This window comes from Polyodon spathula, chromosome 4, assembly GCF_017654505.1.
Source record: "Polyodon spathula isolate WHYD16114869_AA chromosome 4, ASM1765450v1, whole genome shotgun sequence".
Taxonomy (NCBI): Eukaryota; Metazoa; Chordata; class Actinopteri; order Acipenseriformes; family Polyodontidae; genus Polyodon; species Polyodon spathula.
Genome location: NC_054537.1, coordinates 76,092,487 through 76,119,293, shown reverse-complemented (window position 1 = coordinate 76,119,293; position 26,807 = coordinate 76,092,487). Strand labels below are relative to the sequence as shown.

At 38.7% G+C, this 26,807-nt stretch overlaps 1 protein-coding gene across 1 annotated transcript in view; it reads left to right on the top strand.

Annotated features, from left to right (window-relative positions):
- LOC121313972 (protein naked cuticle homolog 2-like) overlaps positions 1–25,470 on the top strand; it is a 70,878-nt gene extending 45,408 nt beyond the window's left edge. The window contains exons 3-9 of the mRNA XM_041246741.1: positions 10,167–10,227; positions 11,829–11,956; positions 13,856–13,951; positions 17,240–17,387; positions 18,343–18,427; positions 23,466–23,593; positions 24,691–25,470. Coding sequence (XP_041102675.1) covers positions 10,167–10,227; positions 11,829–11,956; positions 13,856–13,951; positions 17,240–17,387; positions 18,343–18,427; positions 23,466–23,593; positions 24,691–25,274 — 1,230 coding nt within the window. The 3' untranslated portion in view covers positions 25,275–25,470. The remainder of the gene's footprint in view (positions 1–10,166; positions 10,228–11,828; positions 11,957–13,855; positions 13,952–17,239; positions 17,388–18,342; positions 18,428–23,465; positions 23,594–24,690) is intronic.
- Positions 25,471–26,807: the final 1,337 nt, after the last annotated feature.

Here is a 26,807-nt window from a genome sequence, read left to right as displayed (position 1 = left end):
TCCGAAATGCTTGAGTGTTTTTATTTCTGTCAAAATATGGATAGTAGTAACTCGACAGTACTTGCACACTTAAGTTGTACCTTCTATCCTTTGATGTCTTCCACAATGAAATCCATATGGTCACGGGCACATTCTTCTGGGGTTTTTGTTTGTAGGCATTTTTGTACATTTTGGCACAGTTCTGTTTTAAATCCTCTGTATCTTAACTGTAATACAGCTCTAAATCCCGCTAACAAGCCTCCATTCCTGATTGTAACCTCATTTTAAATCTCTCAAGCGGAGTCACCAATAGAAATGCAGGAATGTGCTGCTACTCAGTAGTTGGGGCGGGTTTAAAGTATTCAGAACAAATCATTGATAGATACAAGTCAGGAAGGCGGGACATTGCCCAGCAGCACTGGGAAATGTATTTATTATTATTTATGTAGTAGGTTTTATTTTTTAATGGGAAAAGGGTAAAATCAATGTGGATTGATTAACCATTTCCACAGTTTTTCCAGTGCTTTCCTGTGTTTACTGGCTATCCACCGATTTCATTTTTTTTTTTTATTGTATCAGGGGTGTTTTATCGGTTTAAAACTTTAAACCGAAAATCAGAAGCCCAACCTATAATCCAGCATTTTCTAGACTTTTCTAGAATTAGGTTCTGCATTATTATATTGACATTTCTAGCACTTGCAGACAATACTATCAGCATCAAAAGGCATGAATATTTTTGAATTAGCATTTTTGGAGTTTTGCAAAACAATTGCTGAAATAAATAATTGTAGACATCTATTTCTTGTAACTTTTTTTTCCTCTTCCTCATCCACAAAAGCAAAACTTTTACTACAAAAGATTTTCCCCAAAATTCTTTGTTTTCAAGTTTTTAGAAATTAAAAATTTCCATTGGGCTATGTAAACTTTTGACTACAACTGTATATGCAAAAAACAATGCTTCAATTTTATATTTGAATGATTAGATACTGATTATTATTATGACATAATAGCATTACAGCATATATTTAGACTACGTAATGATAGCACTACTAGGGCTCAGCGTTGATCTTCCGAGATTTTGAATTCTGGCCAATGCTGTAATGTGTTTGATCATGGCGAAGGGAAATAAGCCAGTGGGAAGGTGCCTGACCCACACGTGTCACCTAAGCAGAACTTGGAGACCACAGACTGTTGCTTCATAGGAAATTACTGTTGAAAGTTGAGTTCACACCCACCCTCTTCAAATACACATCTGGTTTTGTATGCCAGGCCTGGTCTGCACTGGATTTAAAGGCTTTGGTTTCTGAGTGCTCATTCTCAAGTTACGAGCTGCTCTAAAAAGAAGATATACCTTATACCTGAGACAATAGCTTTTTAAGGCTAGTTAATAAGCCATGCTAGCTGGATGAGAACCCTTAATCCAGTAAGGTGTTGACCTTTTATTCATTAAAGGTCTCCTGCAAATTGCACATGGCCAGAGTGTCCTCGGCTCACTGCGCACCAGCGACCCCTGTAGTCTGGCCGGGCGCCTGCGGGCTTGCCTGTTAGCTGCCTGGGAGCTGCGTTGTCCTCCGACGCTGTAGCTCCTGGGTGGCTGCATGGTGAATCCGCAGTGTGTAAAGAAGTGGGCGGCTGATGGCACACGCTTCGGAGGACAGCGTCTGTTCATCTTCGCCGCTCCCGAGTCAGCGCAGGGGTGGTAGCGGTGAGCTGAGCCTAAATAATAATTGGCATTTCAAATTGGGAGAAAATAAAAAAAAATAATTGGCAACAACTAAATTTATATATAAAAAAAGGTACTGTACATCTTAACAATGCCAGCCTACATAAAAAGTATACTGTATGAGTCACTTTAACTGTCTGTATCTAAACTAATTTGAAAACGTGAACGCTACTAGATTCACCATAATAAAGTATAAATGTTAATTTACAGAGTAAGGATTTTCCAGTGTGCTGGAGAGTGGTAGTTTCTTGGGAGCTACAGCTTGGACATTGGTTTTTTGTCTTACCTGAGTACATTTTATCCACATAGAAAGGCAGCAGCCACCCCTGCACAATGCAAGTATTTGAGCTTGTCATGCTACAGGTGATCTTTTTGCATTGAAGAACGTTCATATCATTGGAAATCTGTTCCTGACGCATGCTTTAATAAACAAACAACATAAATGTCCCCAGGTGTTACACAGGAATAAAATTGAATTACAGACTTCCAAATACTGCACTTCTAAGCACAGCATTCTGGATGTGAACTAATGGTGTGTACTGTACTGAGTGAAATGGTTTAAAATAGACTATTTGAGTATAACTTTCACAAACTTATAAAAAATGGCAAAGCCAAGCAGTATACACAATACCCATAAAAGATACGTTAGCACTCCAAACACTGGTGATATCCTTCACTCTCTCCTCATTCATTTCCCATGTACTGTATTAGTTTGTAAAAGTGGGAAGTCAAGGGGTTGCATTTAGGAACCATTTGTTTTGTAAAAGGTGGCTTTGGATGCTATGGGTGGGGGTGGGGGGTTGTGATTTAACAGATAAAGTAGTTAAATCTTAGAAAACAGTAAATCATGGTGAAACATACTTAAGATCAACTGTGATAGTTGGATGCATGTTCAATCATATATTGTTAAAGCTGTATCTTATAATAACATAGTCCTACATAATTAATCTGATTTGTTTAATCTTCTAAATTCAGAAACCTTGTGGACAATCCAAATAGATAACATTCCCCTCAAGGGATGGAACAGTAGTTGAATGGACTCAATAAACATTCAAAAAAAGGTTTGCTAAACTTCTCTTGCTACTTCTAAACATTAAACAATTGAGCATTTATTGTGGGTTCACTGATAAAAACAAAACAAACAAAATGTAACCACTTATAATTTAAATAAGCTATTGAAGAAGAACAAGAAGAAAATATTAATTAACTTCATACAAATAACACCTAAAACAACACTACTGACAATAATTTGTGTTGCCAGACTTTAAATAAGACAAGTCTTCTATACAGGTACCTATACTAAAGATTGTCAATTCCTTAACTGTGAAAAAAAAAAAAAAGCATAAGAATGCCAGCATTGTAATGCTTAATCTAATCTGATTGCTCTATCTTTCAATGCGTCTTAACCAGATCTGCCGCATTACATTCTTATAAAAACCTACTTAAGAAGTGCTTCCATGCTCACATGGCTTGTCTGATGCCCTTCACAGTCGCTCCTACTGAAGCGCAGCTTCACATGGGTGGATTTCTGATGGGGTGATAAGTTTTGCTTGGTGTTGTGTGACAGGAAATGTTGAAACAAAGATCTGTAGTGTTCTTAAATCAATAAGACTGGGGGGTTGGAGCGGGCTGGAGATTTGGCTGATGTCACCTGGTTCTTAGCAATGAAAGCTCTCCTCGGTAACTCAATGCTGCTTGAAAGGCAGGCAAAAGGCAGGCTTGAATGATGCTTGGCAATTTTGCTGTATAAAATCAGGAACAAACAGCCAGCTCCTTCTTTTCTTTGTTTTCCAAGTGCCTGTCACAGTTTTTTTTTGCAAATTATCTGAGCTCCCTGTGGTTATCTGATGGTTGTATCAAATAGTTATCAAACCAGCTTTTTATGTTTTTTTTTTTTTTTTTTTTTTTTTTTTTTTTTTTTTTTTTTTAGCAACTTGTTTCTGCATATCCTCACACAGTAAGATGTGATTTAGATATCGGGTCTCATTTCAACATTTTCCAAAGATATTTTCTTTTTTTTTCATCTCCACAGTACAAACTATTGATATAACCTGAGAGAAAACACAAAAATTGTATCGTCAGTTTCAGAAACAGCGCTTTCAAATATGATCACTTACAAATATGTACATAACAAAAGCACATTGTAAGAAAGATTATTTCTCATGAGTGCTGTATGCATTTATAAGAGTTATACTTACTGTTTAGGGGTTTTATTAAGTTGATCGCAAGCTTCCCAACGTATATGTATTTTTAAACTCACCTCCATTCAAGCCTGATGCTGTATAATCCCACAAGATTAAATAGCCAAACAATTTTGTGTAGCATGAAAAAGAAAATCAAGAGTATGATTCCTTTTTACATTCTTTTTTGTAATGACTGTGCCCATAAATACAACGTAGGCCTAATTGTTTTAAAAACACATAGCGTTAATGTAGCAACCATCATAACACGCTCCAGTTTTAGAAGATACACATCTACACTAAACTAAAGTTGTCATCAGATCGATTTTCAAACGTAACTGTAAAAAAAAAAAAATTATATATTCACTTTGATAACAAAGCCAACAAGCACATTGGCATCAGGAAATGGAAAAGTACATTTTTAAGATGCAGTATCAGCCCACTGTATAAAACAGTACAGCTTTAGTACTATAAAAATAAGCTTAACATTTGTTTTTGTTTGTTTAAAATTTTCATTACATTCCTGACTGCATAACTGACTGGCCATATTTTTTCTTTCTTTTTTTTTTTAATAAAGAAATTCTTCCAGTTACATAAAATGTCTCCCATGACCTCACCCCACAAATTATTTTCAAGCAAATTTAAGTAACATACTAAGTGTAAGTCTGCAAGCAATACTTGGAGTATTGAAATAGGAAAATAAATATATTTTTACATACATTCTTCCTGCTTAGCTTTCCTTGTCCTGGAGTATGTTGATTAATTCTAGACCCCTTGGATGGTGTCTTGCAAACATATCCATTATTTGTTCTAAATTGATGTCCATGTCATAATGGACATGGGTGAGGTCCAAACCTGTCAGACTTTCATTACTCATGGTACTTCTCATGTATTGTTGACACTGATCTCTCACACTCACATGCTGTCACAGGGAAGGAACCAAAGACCTTAATGAGATGTTGGGGTACATCACTGAATCACAGGCCTATAACGTGTCTGACACAGTACCCAGTCTTTTAAAGCCTTGTGTGTCAACTTTAAGCCAGCGATGCTCCCAAAGCATTATCTCTGCCTCAAGGTCGGACAGTGCTGGAAGATGGTGTTCATATTTGTGGCACCATTGCTTGGCTGCTTCTTTCCACCCTTCACGCTTCAGACTGGGTATTAATGAGAAACCCTTTATGGCACACACCTAGTCATGGAAAAATCTGCTGTCTAATTCAGAGATAAACTGATCTAGGAAAGGAATTGTGACAGACCTTTTAAAATATTCTTTTAGTGTTTATGCTTCTCTGTTACATCTGTTTGTCTGTCTCCCACAAATTCTAGGCTGGGTAACTACTGTTCCAATCTTCTGGATGCATGGTGAAAATCAAGGTTTGCTCTTACATCTAATATGGTGGATTTAATATCCTCAATACTGGAGTAGGCAATGGTCATATCCAGTGAAGAGAACTGTAGCTTGGTGGTGATACCACTAGTAAAAGCTAATTCTCGTGCCACTGTTAGTGCCATGATGAATTCAGAATTCATCATTGAATAATAAAATCCACTGGCTTTAGATTTGGACTCAGCATTCCACGTTTGGTCTCCACTTTCTTTGATACAGTCCATAGTGTTTAGTATTAGGAAAACACTTCTGTGGCAGTCAGTCTTTGAACCCATCTATGGCATACGTTAAAGAATTTTATTTAGTTTCAAAATTGGAAGAAATTCTTGTATTTTTTCCTGTAGCAGGGACTGACGCTTTGGGGAGAAGGAAAAGAACCTACTTATCTCACCAACTGAATCCATCATGTGTTTAATGCTTTGAACTTTGCAAGTCTTAATTACACAAAGGTTCAGCCGATGGGATGCACACTGAGTGTATAAAGCATGTGGATTCTCAATGAGTGCTGAGGCATCTTTGTACTTTCCTGACATGTTTCCAACTCCACCATAGCATTAACCTACACAGCATGTCATGTCCAGGGCAAGATTACTAATTATTTTTAAAATCAAGTTTGCAACTGCTTGCCCTGAGACACCATCGTCACACTCCTAAAGTCCCACAAAATCTTCTCTGACATCATTGTTTTGGTCACCATAGCGTAAAACAAGAGGCAGTTGTTCATTGAATCATGGCTTCGTCAGCAAAAATTGGGAATGGACCACACTGCTGTATATCACTGACAATTGGGTTTGAATCCAAGATCCACAGATACTGATTTCATGTTGTATTGTCTTCAGCTGACTGATACGTGGCATTCTTCTTGGCTGTTTTGAAGTGCTCCTCTAAGACTGTGTCACCTGCATCAGCTCTGAAGTTTAGCAGGGCATGGAAATTCCCAGTGTTGCTTAATGCATTCTCTGCATCACATGTGGCATCATCTCTGCGACCCCTTAAAGATCAATTTTGTTTGCCACAAAGAATCACTGTTTTCACTGTAGACTTAAGCTTCTATCTGTTTTGTTTTTTTTGCCACTCTTTCTCTATAAGCTGAATTCAACTCCTGAGGTACAGGTGTTTTAGTTTTTGCATCAGAGATATGAAGTGATTGCCAAACATTACTGCTGCTTTGTGGAATTCTGATTTTTCCTGATGTTCTTTCAGTTTTGTAACTGCTGAGCCCCAGTTTTTCAAAGAACTTGTGTATAAACTTTCAAGTTTCTCTGCATTTTTTCCCTGTTTTTTTTCTGCCCAAAATCACACAGTATTTGCAATAGGCTCATCCACTGCTGAATAAAGCAACTGAGGAAACTGTGTAAGCCATTCCCTTCTGAACATGTCTTCTGTCTTACTGAAGCTGATATCGCTTTGCATCTGTCCAAGTTTGTGTGTTTTTATATAGTCCAGTGTCATTTGGATGGCTATTCTCAGCATCTAATTCTACAAAGACAAAAGTTTATTTTTCTTTTGTTTACTTCTATTATGTACTTATTTTATATATAAAAAAAACATTTTAGTAAATTAGTAATTGTTATTCTTACCTAATTAACCTGAGCTATTGTCCTCACAATGGCATCATTCTTTCACAGCACTTTCACTGAAAAATAGATACATAACAACGCCATCAGATTTACAGTATATATTTTATTTTGAAAAATAATATTTTATAATTGTATTTTATTTTTTTATTTTTATGATGATGTATTTTTACATATTATAATTTGTGGCAGTGTTTTCTGGAAACACTGAAAGGACAGGTGTGCAGTAATTTAGGAGAAAACCACCATAATTTCTCCCTTAATATATTCCAAAATAGTGTTTACATTTTAAATCCTAATCTAAAATAATATGTAAAAATGGTAAAAAGCCAAGTATCAATAATATGCCTGAACAGCCATTTTTGCTAGGGAATCTGTCTTGAAATGTGCTTAAAAATGTTGTGTTTGCTTTTAAAGAAAAAGAAATCCCAATAAGTAGATGCCTGAGCACAATGTAGTCACAGAAACTATTAATAAAACAACATAATTTTGTTCTCGTCTAATCAGCGACTACTTTTTTTTAAACTAACTTTACAGTTTAATTTCAGGTTCATATGACTTAATAGCTAAAATTCCTTAAAGGCGTAAAGAAGAAGTCTTGTTTTAACCTTTAAAAAACCTCTAGGCAGATCTCCTGCTGTGGTTCTTGATTAACAACAGCTGCTTTCAGGAGGCTTGGAGACGGGTTGTTTACCTCTGTTTGAGAGAAACATGCAGTTTACAGGCCTCTGAATGCTGATAATAACATGACATGATGCAATGCCACCACAGGGAGGCAGAGAATGGAGAAACCTGGCTTTCGTTGGAGTAAACCCTCCTGGGCTTGAGCCACCACTCAATTCCTTTGTGCCTCCGCATTGCTGCGGGATCTGAACTCCCACAGAAGATGGTAACGGCAGATTACAGAGTTAGAATTATTCCAAAGCATAATTATCACTTCTAAGACTGGTAACTATTGGTGTTATCTAAATGCGTTAACACTGTCATTATGTTTTAAAGATAGCCCTCAAATGCATAGGATAAATGTTTTTTTGCTGTAGCAACAAAGGCCCACGGTTTAGCTTGTTTCTAGCAGTGTTCTAGAGGCACAAGGAAATACAAATTGGAGTTTTAAGTTGAACTGCCTTAGATATTTATTATTTTCAAATTTAAAAAAAAATTAAAAAAATACTTAAATTGAGTTTTTGTCAAAATGTACAAAGATTTAATTTAAATTCAGTCTTAAACTTTTCACTTATCTTACATGAAATTTAAAATCTGATAATTACATTTTAGGAATACAAAGGATTTATTTAACAAATGCATATTTTGACACAAAAAAGCAATATTGAATACTTAATTATCATAATATTTGTATTCCAGGTGCACACATTTATAAGGTGGGGGTTACTGCACTTCTCTGCAGCACTATCAGATTTCACCATGAGTTGCCATATACTCTTCAGTGTTGATGAATTCCATCCTTCTGACCATGCCTGTATTAAGGTATTTGGAGGCCCAGGGCTACTGACATTTCAGGGGCCCCCTTGGAGAACCCCCCCCTGGCCATAAATCTGTACAATCAGCTGATAGTCAGCGCTCTGTGCTAATGCACAATCTCATACAATACCAACATAATCATGTCATTCGAATAGGCAGTGGACAGCGTTACCACTCACATCACAGTAGCTATGGCATGCAGGATAGTATAGCAGTCGGCACTGCCACTAGTTCTCATTACCGACCGCATCGTTTCGAATTAAATCAACATAGTGTAGTCGGCGCTACACTAATCGTGTTGCCTACAGTAGGCAAGTAGTTGGTGCTACTCTCAAGCCTTGACATTGCAAAGTATAAAGACAAATTTGACTTAACATTGCTAGATCTTATGCTTTTTGCCTTCAGATTTGAGAATTCCTTAATAATGTCTGTGACGTCTAGTTGGCGAAGCAGGTCATGTTCAATCGCCTGCTAGGGGCCCCCCTAGGAGGCGGGGCCCTAGGCTTTAGCCCATGTAGCCCATTGGCTTAACATGGCCCTGCTTCTGACCGCTCGTTGGTCCAGTGTAAACTACTGGCTTTTAACAAGAATCTGGCTACTGGTTTTTATTATCTGGAAGCTGCTTGTAAAATTATAAACCATGTTCACTGATCCCCTTTTTACTTTTAACACTATCAATGTATTTTGTTCAACACTATAGCAGTCTTCTCCACTAAAATGTTGGTCCAACTTGAGTAATACTAAGAGAGTAATTTTCTATGTCACTAACACGTGCCGTCCTGCTCTGATAATAATTCAGTTCATCAAAACTGTGTCAGATCTAAATACTGCCATGCTTTCGATCACTAAATATGTTTTTGTAACAGTGATATACTAGAGAGGCCCAGATGCACCGCTAGATGATTTCCATAGCCTTGCTACACAAGTTTGAGTTAGCGGCAGTACTTACAGTAGATACACCACCCTGGAGGATTTTCAGACCTGGGTAACTATACTTACAACACATGCAGTTCTGGCTGGGAGATGGTTAGAGAGTTGAAAGCAAGTAGCATCAAAGGTGTCCCAATGTGTTGTGTTATTTGCATATGGAGGTGTGCCTGGCTTATTCATTCAATGCCTCACTCAGTAAGCAAACTGGTGTGACTGACGAGAAACCAGGGACTTGTTTGTTTTTGTGTTTTTTCAAAGTATAAGGGACCTGTTTGAATAAAATAATAAACCTTTAAAACAATTGAAAAGGTTTCCTTAAAATAGCCTTTAATGCAAGTTAAACAAATAAAGAATACATTCAAATATACAAATACTTAAAAAAAACATCTTTGAAGTAGAAAACAAATAAATATTACTTAAATAAATAGTTACTGAAATACTGCCCCTATTCATCTCCTAACAAGTTGGCAAACAGCGGCAGCACATTTTTGTGGACAGAAATGATTAGCATATCGCATTCGGCTGTTGATTTCTCTTTCATGTTCCTGACAACTGTTACACAACAGGCTCCATCTTGTAAAGTGCAAAAGCACGGCTTACTGACTATAAAGTATGAGTAATGGGTGCCAAAAGTGGCTCAACAGTTTTCAAAAAGCAGAGAGATAGAATCCATATGGCCTTTTGGATCTGGAGAATTTCTGAAATTTGGCTGTGGTTACAATCTTATGACCCAAGCATGGAAACACAATAGCCACGCAGATGTTCAAAGTGTTGGGACTCATTCCCAGGTCTCACATCCCAGACCTTTCAGTGTAGGAAATGCTTATGCTTGAACTGTTTGTTTTCACAGAGTTTGTGGCTGAAGTCCTTCAGATTCACTTACATTTCTCTTCTTTGGTTTTCCGTAGGAGTTGCTGAATGAGGAGCTGAAGAATGGGCATTTTCTTGATAATCACTGCCCCCTAGAGGGTAAGCAATTAACCGCAATTACAAACTTGGCTTGGGCACGTCTTTCTTATGACATTTTCCATAATAATCTTTGTCCCTCATTATCACCACCTCATTGTCAAGATGCAGAAGTACTACTATTTAAAGACAGACCAATCTTACTTCTAAAAGAAAATTGCTTGTGTTTTGTGGGCATTTTTTCAGGGAAAGAAATAGAGTACATGTTTTTTGAGTAACACAAATCAAAGTTGAAGAAGGTACAAATTCTGGCCATTCTGGTACAGGGCCACAATTAACCTAACTTAACTAAACTCTAACACCCCTTTAAACACTTTGCTTTTAGGATTGCGAATTTATAAAACTGTATGAAATGAACTATGTAGATGTGCAAGTGAAAGAAAGGGACTTATGGTAAAATAAAATAAAATAAAGCAAAGCTCATTTGTAAGACCATGACACAGGAGTCTGTCTCTACCAATGTTAAAACAACACCCAGGCAGATTAATCACCCAGTTCATTTTAAATAAATTTACAACTGAAATTAGGGCAGAGTTCACTAGTTTGAGGCACGCCAAGAAAAATATCAGCAAGTCTTATGTTTCTTGTAAAAAAAAATAAAAAATATCTCTGCTATAACACAATCAGAACATTTGAGCTATTTCCGTCTCAGGGTGTTTTCTTTGAAAGAAAGGGAAATGAAACAGGCTGACTAAAGGAATTTTTTCAGAATTCTTTCAATGCAAAGTGAGTCCCACAGTAGTACCAGTACCTGTTAAAAGAGGCATTGGACTGAGGATAGACCCTTCCTGGGTATTTGCCTTTGCTTGTTTATCATCTGGCTTCATTTCAACTTTCATCTGGAAAATTACATTAAAGCACTCTCTCTGCACAGCAGTTATTTCCACAGCAGGAAGTCAAATAAAAATGTTTTACCTGTAGGTAGCCAGTGTGGAAACTAGAGTCTGAGTAACATGGCGTTTTACATGTATCTGGAGAATGCTTCTTATAACTATTAGAGTCGTTCATTGTTGTGTTCATTTAAGTGTAACTTTTCAAATCTTTTTAACTAAACAACCCCCATTCCATTGAAGATAAAGGCTGCCCACATACTGTTCTTAACAGTCTTCTCTATTACCGAAGGTTCCCATGGCATTGCATCTAACTGCCACAGATTGCATTCCCAGAGACAGGCTGCCACATTTATATTTGTATCATACTGTGTGAAGAGGTTGTCTACCTCCGGAGATGCAAAACATTTCTTTCTGGAGGTTAAAGTTAATTTCCAAAAACATCCGCTCAAAGCCCCATGTCTGCTAATGTTTGTACAATATGAGAATGGTATCTGCTGATTGCTTGAATTACATTCTACTAAATTACATTATTCAGAGGAGCCTCATATTTTGAACTGTACTTTAAAGCAAAAGCAAAAATAATGAGATCTGTAAAGCTAAACTAACTCACACCCACAGACTATATTTTTGTATAATGTTTGTGAACTTTCAATGAGCTGTCAATATATTGAAACACACACAAACAAAACAAGAAATACAATTAACTGATGAAAGTAGGCTGTGGTGGTTCATTATATATGTTTCTTATGTTTGAAACATTGCATTTTACAGTGGCGCTACCTCCAGAAAAGGCTGAGGGCTGTGCAGGTTATATGCCATTTATCCTTCAAGAAGATGGAGAGAAAGCTATTATTAAAGACCCTAACAAAGGATCAGGAAAGAAGAGAATACATCTGGATGTAAGTCAAGAAATCAGATTCCATCTGATCTTTATTGAGAAACAAACGTCCCTGAAGAAGTAAGGGCAGTACCATGAATGGGGATTCAACTCATTCGCAGATTCTAGTGAATCTCAACAATTCTTGAAACATGGTATACATCAAGTGTTGAGAGTTTTACAGTCAAATAACATTTTCAATGCTATTGCATGATTTTTTCTTTTTGTAGTCTATATTGCATTTATTCAAATGAAAGAGAGAAGGGCTGAATCGCACTGTTCCACATTACACTGCATTGCTAAGCAGATGCGGAGATGATCAAAGGAAATATTCTGTAAATGCAGATGTTTAATACAGGTTTAAACACATTTTGTTTTCCATACATTATACTTAGGGCTTGAATTTTTGGAGTTTATTTTTTATTTGATCCGGGGATGTTTTTCCTGTTTTTATTAATATTTATCAAAATCGATTACTTTAATAAACACTGCTCAAATACACCAAATCTCGGTTTCTAACGTTCATTATTACATACATCTGTCATACAGAATTATAATTATAAAAAAGGTTAACTTGCTATGTAGAAGTGCAGATGTCCGTCTTGTAAGACCTAGGAAAGAAAACCCAGGTCTCATTGCACTCTGAAGTACAGTAAACAGATCCCTCACAGGAATTACAACTCTGCAGTACTTGTATACTATTTCTGTCTTTCTGTTTGTGGTTTCTTCAATCATATACTCACTTTCTTTTACATACTGGCTAACTGATTTTGTTTTATGCCCCATTGTAGCTTCACGGTTTTCAAATCGACATTAAGCATGCCTGTGTTCCAGTCATGCACAGACGTAGTTTATCAACTGCATAGTGCAAAAAATGATGATTGGACCATTACAATGCTTTCCATACTGCCGGCCCTCTGCAAACAATGTTTAATGCTGAAACCCCCATAGTATGATTATGTGAGTGGTGTTTTATTTTAATAAATTAAGTATATATTTCCATGTTTGATTGGCACAAAAAAAAAAAACGATTTTTACTACACGTCATCTAGGAGATTTTATAGGTTATTATCTGTTAAAACTGAAAAACGCAAGCCCTAATTATACTTACTATATAAACACAATACTCCACGAACCATAATAAATAACTTACTACAATTTTAAAACCTAAAGGGCACATTTGTCCACCAACAAATCCCGTTTAAAAAGGCAAATACAACTATGCTAAAAAAGGAGAAAATATCTTTGCACTTTATGTGAATTTTTAAACTTAAAAATATATGGTGAGTACGCTATAAACATTCATAGAGTTGCTGTGGTTAATTCAGTCATGCTTTTTGGGGATTTAATGGTGGAAATATACTCTTCTTTAGGTTTTAAAATGGGAATTATTTACACCTTAGTGAGAACAATGGAATGTTTATGTATTGTTTTTGCTGCACAACAAGGAATGTGTATTAGTGTCGTAGACAATGCAGACAACATTGAAATACATTTTATTCATAAAAGCATTCCTTTTTTGAGAATGAGTGCAACTGCTGTACATCTGCACCAACAGTTTATTTTATCACCAGTTATAAGATACCTCTAATCATGAGGGTTTGCCAGTAGACTGTAACCAAGGATACAACTTCAAATCCTTTCCTGGAAATGGAGAAAAAAGGACCAAGCGCACTACAGGCCTTTTTCCAAGCACAGGTGATCTGAGTTAAAATCTTGGTCTGAAACCCAATCGTATTCTTGGGGTATGCAGACATTTTTACAAAGCCAAATCAAAATAAACTCAGCAAAATTCAATTGAACTTATTTGGCGTTTACAAAGGTCCCTTTGTAGCATAAAAGTGTAATATTACTTGAAAATTGCTCTGTTCTGTATGCAGTCCTGCCAGTAAAAACGAAAGTGTATTTATTATGGTTTTAGGAGCTGGAGTGTGATGTGTCAGTAGAGGATGACAATCGACAAGAATGGACCTTTACTCTGTATGACTTTGATAACAGCGGGAAAGTAACCAAAGAGGTAATCTGCTAGTGGAACATTGCATTGTTAAATAAACCCTATTTTAAACTACACTAGAGAGCTTATTTTTCCACTGGGATTAGAATCTAGGCATGTTTTTAATAAAATGTTCTTTGTAAACAATAACAAAAGGCAAAGTTAATACTGACATGAACATATTAGTATTAAACATGTTTATGATTTCCGTTTGATTGAAATATATTATTAGCAGACCAGGCACTGTATCAGTAGTATAGATTACTATACTAATTGTCAATAATCCACCACTGCTATTTCATAAACCATTTGAGATGCCAACTTCAGAGTATGGAAACTCTTCTGGCAAAATATAAATGCACCAGTCACTATGACATGTGACTTAAGGGATATGTTCATGTAAATGCACTGAATAGCCTGCCAGGTAAAACAGCAGCATCTAAAACACTAGAACAAGTAAAATCCTTTAGTATAGGCAAATGGTGTGCTAAGAAGAGACAGTCCTTGATGGGCCAAACAGCTTCTTCTTCTTCACAAACTTTTTTGTTTTCTTACAGATTAACCTGTATTCCATCAAAATAATTGAGCTGTAGTTAAAAGGACAGATCCAGACTAAACTTTGGCAGACGTTAACAACGTCACCACAGTATCTCAATGTTGTTTTGGTGTCCAGCTTTTTTAGCATCACCATTGTGAAGGCTGTTAATTCATTCTGACAAGCAGGTTTCCCTCAGTCTCGTGTTGATACTGACTGAATGGTTTTGTCAGTGGCTTATACATGTCCCTGTACGTTGCCACCCGCGGTGACTACAACCTGGTGGGCCCGTACCGAACCAGTACTGAGGTCACAACCCGCGTCCAAGCCCAACCTGGTACCGACCCGATGCAAAGGTCAACTAACCGGTCCCGCTCGAGTCTTGACCTGCCTAGTCGATATATAAGCAGCTGCACATCCCAGGGCAGCGTCTATGTGTTCCCAGTACAGGTACAAGCGTCTTCCAGACGTGGTGTCTGCCTGTGGGTTCGACTCCATGACCTGTTCCACAGCAGTTATACTGCAATTTTTGCAGGACCTTTTTGACAAAAGGAAATCCCCCTCCACGTTAAAGGTTATCTGGCAGCTATTTCATCTTGCCATGTCAAGATTGACATCACTTCCTGGTGGGGCAATTTTTGAAAGGGGCTTCGACCGCCCTCGAACGCCTATGAAGGACATTGTCCCACACTGGAGGCTAAATGTGGTGCTTAATGCACTCATGAAGCCTCCACTTAAACTCACGCATTCAGCTGAGCTGAAATTGCTATCATTTAAAGTGGCTTTCTTGCTTGCTATCACCTCTGCAAAGCGAGTGAGTGAGATGCAGGCATTCTCTATCACGAAAGCCTGCTAATTTTTTTTTTAATAGAGGCCAGGACAAATGTCATACTGTGTACCAAACTTACCTTCTTTCTAAAGACTCTTGGCTTTCCATGTCAACCATGTCTTTGGAATTGGAGGCTTCCATCCACCTCCTTTCCAGTCTGACAGCTCCATACTCTCGCCCCATTTCAGCCCCTGGCATATTATGTTGATAGGACAAAACGTTGGAGACAGTCTGGATAATTTTTTGTCTACTATGGAGCAAAGTCCCATGGTGAAGCCCTGTCTAAGCAGCGGCTGTCCAAGTGGATAACAGACACGGTCAAGACTGCCTATGAACTGGTCAACTTCCCTTTTCTCTCCAGAAGAGCTCATGGCCCATTCAACTAGGGTCCAAAAATATGCATGCAGCAGTGTGGGCTACTCCCCATACCTTTACTAGGTTCTACAGGCTAAATGTCATGGATCCTCAAAACCTTGGTTTTGGAACTACAGTGTTAATGGCGACATCCCAGTCGACCCTTACAATACGGCCATGAAGGTGAAATTCTCCCTCAGTTTTTTCATCCTAGCTACTTGTTACTGCAGTACCAAATGGTGATGCACATTCTGGTCATTCTGCAATTGTTTTCTTTTGGGATATTTGGCATACCAGCAGTATATTTGTTTTTGTAATATTTACCTTACTTGAAACTCTTTCAAATCAAAGTCTGAGGCAAATGAGCCACCTGAGCAACAGCCTGAACCGAAAAAAAACTTTTCTTCTTAGGCTCAGCCATTTTTGTTTTGGTGTAATTTCGTAAGACCGAACATAATGAACAGATTTGGACAATCTGATTTGGTGAAGCTGCTCTACCTTCCTGCTGTGGAACGTGTTCCGCAGCCCGGTCTGCTTGGCGAGCACTTCCACACGGTGAAACAAAAAGATTGTTCGCACTCACTCATTTCGTTGCCTCTTTAAAAGCAGACGCAAGACACTGAAAATGGAGTTTTCTGGTGCTGACACGCACTTTTAATAAAACACAAATGAACACAAATTAAAAATGACAAAACAGAAACAAACACCTTACTCCCTTTTGGAGCACTAACTAAACACAGACTGGTCCCTCACTGACCACAGGACGGCTAAGCCATTTACCTGTCGCACCAACACACAAAACTCAAACAGGCTTCACACAATTCCTTTTCCTGATACGACTGCTCTCACTCACACAGTCGGGCTCTTCACTCAGCAGCCTAGAGCAGTCTGGCTGCCTCTCTTAAATACCCTGCACCTGGCTCCAATTTACAATTAGCACCAGGTACGGGGGATTAACTAAACAATACAAACAATTAACAATTACAAAAACCCTTAGCCCAATTCACCCACTGTGCATTTTCACATGGTTTTAGCAGGGAGGAATTTAAACCCCCTCCCTGCTATCTTACTATATATATATATATATATATATATATATATACACACACACATACAATTTTGATCTTTTACTTGTCATGTAATCAAAGAAACTACAACATGCTATCGCAAAAGTATAACATAAACCATGATATAGTTATATATTTCATGTTAGATTTCGAAATGTCATATTTTCCCATTTTTGTCAGTTTTTCATTACATATGTGGAAAACTAAAAAACGTTATGGAATTCAACATGGTAACGTAACATTATTCTGCAGTTTTCACTCAGCTTTATGAAGCAGAATGTATTAATTCTATAGGGTGCTACAAAACTTTTGGCCATAGCTGTACATTAAAGCGGCACACTGTAATTGACCTCCGTAGTAGACCCAGGAGTGAGCCAGATTAATGTGGAGGCTGGTTACAGGGTTACAGAAATGTGCTATTCAACTTGGAGACAGGGTTTATTCAGATCTGTTTCTTTTAATGACTGGAGCAGGCTGTGTAATACTCCACTGGGCAATCTCTGATCATGTGTTTTTTTGTACTGCAGGATATGTCCAGCCTGATGCACACCATTTATGAAGTGGTGGATGCCTCAGTGAATCAGTCCTCAAATAACAGCAAGACTTTAAGAGTGAAGCTGACTGTCACTCCGGAACCCTGCAGCAAGAAGAAGGACATGCCTCTTGCAGGACAAGGTACACAATTAATTCTGTTTAATTTTAGTTAAAGGCTTCTAAAAAAATTATAACAATTCTGTTTCATAGAATATGCCCACAAAAGACCCTTACATTGGTATTTTTTTTGTCCGTGGCTGCTTATGTATCCTCCGACAAAACTCCAGTATAAAACCTTTTGGCTGGTTATGCTAATCGACTAATAATAAATGCATGTATATCTTCATATGAAGATTTCACTTTAATCTTTTAGCACAGACCGTGAACATATTGGAAAGTCATGTGCTTGTGTACCTTGGTGAATTGCCATCTCTTGTGGGTTTTACCTCAAGTAAAACAGGACATTTCTTTTGTGTGCAATGCCATGGGTTGGCTAGGGTTTCCCTGTTATCCTTTTGTCATTGAGTGCACTTGGCATTAACCATGTATTCCAACACTCACAAACTGTTTTTTTTTTTGTCAGTCCTGTGGAGTATAAACCTTGACACACTTCTTAAAAATAAAACACACGCATTAGAATTTGATTTAAAAAATTAAATAAATACTATTCCTTAGTGCAGTGACATTTTTGCTGGATTCCAATCGCTTGTTTATTATTATTTTCTTATAACAGTTCAGGTTTAACAAACTTATCAGTGTTAAGTTGGTTTGACAGTTGTTCGTAATAACATTTCATGTCACTGCTGTAGTTCCTAAGACTTCAGTTGTCTGACACCAGCTTTTCTACAAAGAATTTCTGTTACGAGCACACAACAAAGTATGTTACCATTACAGTCGCTATGGTAATGTAAACAAAGGCCTCCGAAAAAGGTGTCACTATATCAGCCAATGCACTAAATTACATTACTGATACTTTCTTTGTATAAAATACTATAACATTTTCTGTTTAAATAATGTGAATTCAATCTTTAATTATGATGTTTCTTTTGAATAAACAAACAAATCAATTTTTTGTTACACCATTTTGTTTCTATAGATCGGGAAGGAAGTCGCTGTCGAAATGAAACAGAGTACTTGGAAGATGGAAGGACTGGAGACAAAAGGCTATCTGCTCATATTAGGTACTGAAAACCTCTAAATGGTTACCAAGAACTGAGGGTACTGTCTCTCTCAACTGTAATGCACATGTTCACATTGAATTAATTACATATCGTACATTGAAAGGCTGCTGTTCACATCAACCTGAAAACAAACAAACAATGCTTTGACTCATATTTTAAACTCATGTCTATGACTGCAAACATTGTACATTTTCTACAAGCGTAATGTAAATAGGAAGGCAGGTACATATCTAGAGTATTTGCATAGCAATGCACCATAATTAAGCAGTAATGACCAGCATAGAGATCCTGTCAGATAACAACCTGCTGTGGATGGGCAACTACAGTTCCGGTGGATTCATTCATTCGATTTAATGAAAGTCATGATGCTTTTTGCTTACACTGGCCTTCACAGATGGATAATAAACTGAAATGATGCATCTTGATTGGCTGAGAGAATGTCCATTATATTTGGTATATAATGTCAGGTTAAAGCAGTTTTGTCTGAACAGATAAAAAATTATTATTGAAACTACTCTGTCCTCATGAGTTTCAGTGGCACACAACCACAGTAATAACATAATTTTATTTTGATATACCAGTGCATGGTAATTATGCTTTTCCTATGTTTATATATGTAACCTTGGTGTGTGGTTCAGTGGGCAGGAGCTAGAGCTCTCCTGTCCTGCTCTGCCCCTGTCAAACTATCTGTCCAAGTTCCTATTTATACCCTAGGTCACGCCCTTATTCCTTGTCTCGCTTTTCATTTGGTCTTGCTTTTCATTATGCTGTCTATGTTGTATTCAAGCTTCAACTTGAATACAACTTAGACAATAAATTATAGTTCTGTGAGTATTTAGTTATTTCTGGATTACTGACTACAACATCTTACTATCTAAAAACTGCATTATTTAACATACCAAACTAAAACTCTAAGAAAAATGCATTAATAAAATGAATTATTTTGTCACCCTTCTCACATGTATCTGAAATCTCCAATGCTGGTCAGCAGCCCAGCAAAAAACTGCTCTCTTATCATCTCAAATCATCTTTCTCTCGGATACTGCTGCTGAATCGACCCCGCCCACCCCCACCACCACTGTCTGTCTGTGTTCCCGGATTTTCTGGAGGAAGTACAGTTTTCTTGGCACCGACCGGTCATGGCACTGGGTGTCTCTAAGTAAGCAGCCCTGCTGGCTTCCTTGGAAGGAGTGGGGTCACTGGGTCTAGCGGAATTCCCGAGCCCCTCCGGTAGGAGGTTTGGCTAAGACCTGATAACAGAGGCCCTCCAAAAAGGTGTATGCAGATGAAGCGCAAGTAACGCACTTGGCCAACACTGCAGGTCTCCTCACAGCCTACCTGGATGGCATTTTGCAATTGATGCCCCTTCCTGAAGCAGTAGCTTCAGAGCTGCGCTTGGTCTGAGGTACACTGCCACAGGTGTCAGGCTTCCAAGGGCAAACCCTGGGAGGCCTTGTAGTGAATGGTGTGCAGAAAGCTTTGGCTGTCACAGGCCAGGGTCCTAGACACAGATAAGTCAGCCTTGCTGGACAGACCTATCTCCCCTGGCCATACATTCAGGCCAGCAGTGGAGGAGATTCTGCAATGCTCCCACTGAGAGTAGGAGGCGTCTCAACAGGTGGCCGCGATGCTCCATTCTCATGCTCCAGTGCAGGAGAGGATGAGATGCTGGCGTCCGCCCGTGACATAGACGGTGACCCAGATGTGGCGATCTGAGGCACTGCTTGCAGGCTTCCGTGGCAGCTAATATCGGGGGCTGTCTGCAAGGATGGGGAAAAGCCGGACGTGGGGCCCCAGCGCAACAGCGCCCCGTGGGGAAATTCCAATGCCACCATAGTTCTGCATGGTCTCTCGTCCCTTTCGAGGGATCACGGTTTCATCCGTGAGCAACCCTCTCCAGGTCTTGGCCCTCAGCAAAGAAGTAAAAACATTACTTCTCAAACAAGCCATTTGTCTTGTAGAACACACCTCTCAAGAGGAGGGGTTCTACTCAAGGTACTTCCTAGTGCCAAAAAAGGATGGGGGCCCCCAACCTAGACCTGAGACACCTCAACAGGTTATTGAGGAAGAGGAGGTTCCAAATGGTCACACGTCTCCACGTCCTCCAGTCTGTTCGGCCAGGCGACTGGTTTATCGCTGTGGACTTAAAGGGCATGTATTTGCATGTCCCTATTCATCCCGCACGCAGGAAATATCTCCACTGCACCTGTAAGGGAAGCGTCTTTGAGTTTCCTTGCTGCCACCCGCTCTCTTTAGCCCCCTGCATGTTCTCAAAGTGTGTGGATGCCATACTAGCCCCCTTGCTGCTGCAAGGAATCAGGGTGTTCAACTACCTGGACGACAGGTTGATTTGCTCCCAGTCACAGGAAGGAGCAGTGATCCATACGGCGATCATGACGGAGCATCTGGTGAGACTGGGTCTCACCCTCAACGATGCCAAACAGCCAATTAATATTGGTGCAAAGTACAGTTTACTTGGGTCTCCGGCTGTATTCCCTTACAATGCAAGCCAATGTGAGTGGCCTCCATTCACAACTGCCTAACCCTGTTTCAACAGGAATCGACAGTACAATTGGTGTTATGCCAGAAATTATTGGGTAAGATGGCTTCAGCTTTATCAGCCATTCAGCTGGGGTTACTCCATATGTGCCCAATTCAAGTGTGGCTCAGTGCCTTTCAGCTACATCCCAAATGTGACAGACACCATTGGCTGACCCTGTCTCGTGTATGCTGGGAAGCCCTGCGCTGATAGATGCAAGCTTCTCACCTGCGCGAAGGTGTAAGGATGGGCAGGCAGAGGAGTCCGTGGGGCCTGGTTGGGTTGCTGGACATCCCTGCACATAGATGCGCTGGAACTGTGGGCGGTTCATCTCGCTCTCCAGCATTTCCTTCCAGCGCTGCAGTGATGGTGTTGTCAACCGCCAGGGAGGACTTTGGTCCCCAGGATTGTACCACATAGCCTTTCAGCTATTGACCTGGGCAAAAAGGAACATGCTATTCCTCTGGGATGTTCACCTTCCTGGAGTGGCGAATTGGGCGGTGGACCTACTCTCAAGGGAGGGACCTCACTCATCAGAATGGCGACTCCACCCTCAGGTGGTAGAGTGCATTTGGTAACATTTCGGGAAGGCCAGAGTCGATCTCTTTGCCACAGCAGAGACGACTCAGTGCCGTCTATGGTTCTCTCTCCGCTGCTGCGGCGGTCCACTAGATGATGACGCTCTAGCTCACGAGTGGCCCAGGACGCTCTTGTACGCATTCCCTCCAATACTGCTGCTCCCGGCCTTCCTAGAGAAGGTCTGGAGCGAGAAGGCAACAGTTCTCCTTGTGGCCCTCCCTAAGGCCCCATTTGAGCCTATACACTCCGCAGAGTTGAATTATCTCTCTGTGAAGACAGCCTTTTTGCTAGCTATCACTGCCGCTAAGCAGGTTAGTGAGCTACAGGCTCTGTCAGTGCACAGTGCCTGTATGCGTATTTGGGATGATGGAAATGGTATTGTTACGCATGAGCCCCGCTTTCCTTCCTAAGGTGGTTACAGCTTTCCACTTAAACGAACTGGTGGAATTAGAGGCTTTCTGTCGCCTTCCTTTTTCTTCGGAGAAGGAATGGAGACTGAATTCCCCCTGCCCGGTTTGGGCATTGAGAGGTTGTGTGGCTAGGATGAGAGTGCTGTGTCAGTTTGACCAGCTGTTCATCTGTCATGGTGAAAGGACCCTGGGTCAAGCCCTCTCAAAGTAGCAACTGTCCCACTGGATTATGGACACAGTCTCGATTGCATATACCAATGCCAGTGGCCATGCACTGTACCAGAGGAGTGGCTATGTCATGGACCCTCTTTAGAGGAGCCTTATTGACTGATATTTGTACTGCGGCTATCTGGGCTACTCCACATACATTCACCAGGTTCTGTCGACTTAACGTGGTAGATTCCTCAGTGCCTTCATTAAGCACAAGGGTCCTTGAGGTTGCACACTCACACCACAAACACTAGTTTGGCGGTAGCGAGACATCCCTTGTCTGTTGTCCGCTCGCGCTCCCTCGCAACGGTTTTGATATACTTTCCCAAAAGTATTGTTGTTGGTCGTCTTTGAATTGGAAGGGAACATTAGGTTACAGATATAACCTTGGTTCCCTGAAGGAGAAGACGACCAACAAACCTCGCGAGGTTGCATCACTTGCATTCGCATGTTCGATGCAAAAGAGGAAATGATTTCCGCGGAGTGACTACTTATTCCCTCTGTAGGCGGGACCCAGGACGTCACTCCCTGGAGGATCCTATTGGCAGCTCTGACATAAAATGCTCAGTAAATACCTGACCTGTGGCAGGCATATCCCAAAAGTATTGTTGTTGGTCATCTTCTCTTTCTGGGAACCGGGGTTACATCCATAACCTAGTTTTCTATATTGTTAAAGAATTTATAGCTTTACACTTGAGGCTTTTTTTGGATGTTTGATAACCAAATCAATACACTATCATATGTAATCATCAACACAGGCAATTGTGTTTTAAATTTACATATTTATTTATTAAAACTGCTTTCGGTGTAAAGGTGAAGGTTGAACGAGGCGCATGGTCACATTCATGTTGAAATGTAGATGCAGTTTACTTAAGTATCCAGTCCATTGTTACTTGTGAACAAGCTGAAAAATCACCCCTAAAGTTAATGAGTTTGGAAATTGCCATCCAGACGACAAAGACTACCTTGGAGACAAACAAATATGAATATTATTTTGGGGGTTTTATTATTACTACACAGAAGTATTTGTGATCTTTAAAGTAAAATGACAAGTTAGTTTATATTATTGATTGATGGCAGACATGAGCTTAGAATTTGAAAGTGTACCAATAAATACTTACTGTGTTAACTGGCATTCAATAGTACTGTTGGTGTGTCTTATAATGTGACGAAGGACGCAATTTCAGCTTTTTATTTGAATTGCGAAATAATGCTTATTTTGTTTTTCTTATCGGAGAATTAATTTTTTTATTGTGGAAAACCAGGATCCCCGCTCATTATACTCTCTTTCTTGTTTCAGAAAAAACAATGGCGAACAAACCCCAAACAATGAAGGGGATCATTACTGTGTTGATGAGAACACTGAAAGAAGGAACCATTACCTTGATTTGGCTGGAATAGAGAACTACACTTCTAGGTTTGATGCAGGTGAAGTCAAACACAATGGAAACTTTAAGGTTTTTTGCAACGTATTGATATATTATTGTTCCTCTTATTGAATTAAAGCATTCATGTATAAAATACAATAAAAGTGGTTATGACAAGTGACTTTAAGAGAAAAAATAAGCCATTCCAATATGTAAAGGGTATAATGATTAAAATGTGTTTGGGTTATGTTAATTAAAGAAGTAAACTTGTTGAAAAACTGGCGCATACCACAAGTCATTAGAATTTGAAAAATAGTCTGTCGTCTCTATTGGCGTTTAAAATATAGGATACTATTTTTTATAGTTACTCCATTGGGATGGATTACAGTCGGAGCTCTGTTTTGACAGTCTAAACAGTGTATAATAATAATTAATGTTTAGGATATTTAAATAAGTAAATAAGTATTATAATTGTTTTCCTGACCCATTTTGTGATATTTCTAATGGAACTACTGTTACAGCAGATGGTTTGGAATACTGTAGTCCAAATGAATAAAGAAACAAAACGAATATTTAGTGTTTTGCCAACACATCTGAATGCAATAAAAACACCCTTGATAAATTTGACGTTGGATTCGTTCCCCTGACAAGGCCTATAAAGTCTATATAAACCTCAGGGAGACAGTCCAATTCCAAAATGGTACACAAGAAAGTTGGATTTTGACCAAACATGTAGCCTTGTATGCTCAATTAACTTTTTTTTGAAAAACAGCATCAATCAGCATTTAGTAATCCCCAGTATTCATTTAGTTTTTGTAAATTTGTAATCATCAGAATATAGAAGTAAAGCTATATAAATCTTACAAGAACAGTGGACAGTTACAAAGTGAACACATTTTACTGAATATAAAATGAATTCTGAATTGTGTCTTTGAAACAATTAAAAGAAGATGCAGTGACTAACATCTGTATTAATGCACATTAATAAGTACAGTATGCGGTCAGTTTTTAAGTTTTGTCTGTCTTTTGATTAATTAATATTAATAGGTATTACTCAAAATAATGTTTTTTTCAATCTTTTATACAGCTTGGGTATTAAGGTCTTTAATTTATTTATGTTGTCAAGGAAACCCCTACAAATACTTTGTTTTCATTTAGGGTCACCACCTTCACAACCCAGACAGGAAAATCATGGGAAAAGCTCCCACTCTCAGAACAGGTCCCGTTCACAGGAGTCTGAAGCGCACAACATCCACCATCGACGGTCCCAGTTACTGTCAGATTACTTACTACATGCTGGGGAGCCCATGGGCAGGGGCTTGGATGTGCTGCAGAGGGGAAAAGGCCAGGAAAAACAGTTTGTAAAGTCTCCTAAAGGGATTTCGAAAAACCCTGGAGTACCTGCTGTAAATAATGGGGGCAAGTTGAGCAAAGGCTATAACTACTACATGCCACAAAGGGCCTCACAGGCAGGACTGGCTGGGCAAGATGTCTATCACCTCCAGCCTCAACAGCAGCAGCAGCACGGCCACAAGAAGTACAGGCAAAAGGCCAGAGATGCCCACTCGCCACTGAAGGCTTCTCACCCCCAACCTACAGTGACGGAGCATGAGTTGAAGAGGGATTTACCACCAGTCCTTACCAACGAGGGCTATGTTATGCCAGTTGTACAAAGACATGAACATCACCATCACCATGAACACCACCATCACCACCACTACCACCACTACCACCAGTCATGACCGGCACCTTCTTTTGGGAAATGTTACAAAATGGATGTTTGTTACAGCCAGTATTTCGATTATAGATACCTGCAGTATGAGCTTTTTTGGATACCCACAAGGCTCTGTTACTTACCATACCTACCAGATCAGTTCACAACATACAGAAATTTGTGATATTGTGTTTATTCAGTGTTAAATCTTTTTTTTTTTTTTTTTAAAGAATGATATTACATGTGGAAACTTTTTTTTTTTTTTTTTAACTGACAACAGTTACTGTTTCTGCTCATCGTTGGATCTCAGGTGTAATATGCAGCTCCTAAGCTATACTGCAAAGGCTACTTTATAACCCCAAGCCTGTTGTGGACTGTTGACTATCTATTTGGAAACCTTCAGAACACCATTGCCATTTCTAAAGCCGAGGGGACACTAGTCTACATGTTGGTAGAAAAATGTAGAAAGGGATACTTTTTTTGTAAAAGTGACGTGCAAGCTACAAGTTTCAGGCAACTGTGTTGCAAGCAACTGTATCAAAGGACTGCTGATTTTGTAGAAGCAACATTGAAAACCAATGAAAGTGATGTACAAGTCATGTGACTAGCTTCTTTGCTGGCGAGAGAAACAAAGAAAAATGTCAGAGAAAATGAATGCGAAGCTGGTTTGGGATATTTTGAGGAAGACTCGCCTTATCAATTTTATCAGGGTGACTCATTCAAATATATATATATATATATTACCTCAAAGAGCCAGCTGCCCTTGTAGTTGGTATAGGCAAGTAAATATGTGTTAATTAGTCCATTCCTGGTAGTTGTTGATCAATTTGTCAGTTAATCCTACTAGATATAGTGGAGCGGCATTAAAGTTGACAAAATTCTGAATATTATATTCCTTGAAAAAAACAATTTACTATTATGAACCGTTTTAAACATAATGTTGTGTTGCAATTATAGTCTAATATTAGAAAGTACAAAAAAAAAAAAAAGCCAGTCTTGTACCGATACTGAAGCATTAGAATGTTTATGTTAAACTGCAGCCGTGTGTTAACGGTGCTGTTTGTTTAAAGCCGTTTGAATTTTGAAGTTTGGCAAACGCAACTTCCAAATATTGTTACACATTTACCGATATCTGATTTATAGAAAAAAAAAAAATCTGCATCTGGCATAATTAGGAATTCTGTTTAAAATAATAAAATAAATAAATAAATAAAACTATAACAATAGATACATTTCAACTTCTCTCTATTTACAATTAGTTTTATTTACATGTTTATTTACACAAATAAAACAAAAACATTCAAGCAAAACATTCAAGCCAAAAATACATATATATATATACATACATACATACACACACACACACACACACACACACACATATGTATATGTGTGTGTGTGTGTGTGTGTGTGTGTGTGTATATATATATATATATATATATATATATATATATATATATATATATATATATATATATATATATATATATATAAAATAACGTTTATTTTATTATATTGAAATGCTGGTGAAAATTATGTGGACATTAAAAAACACTAAAAC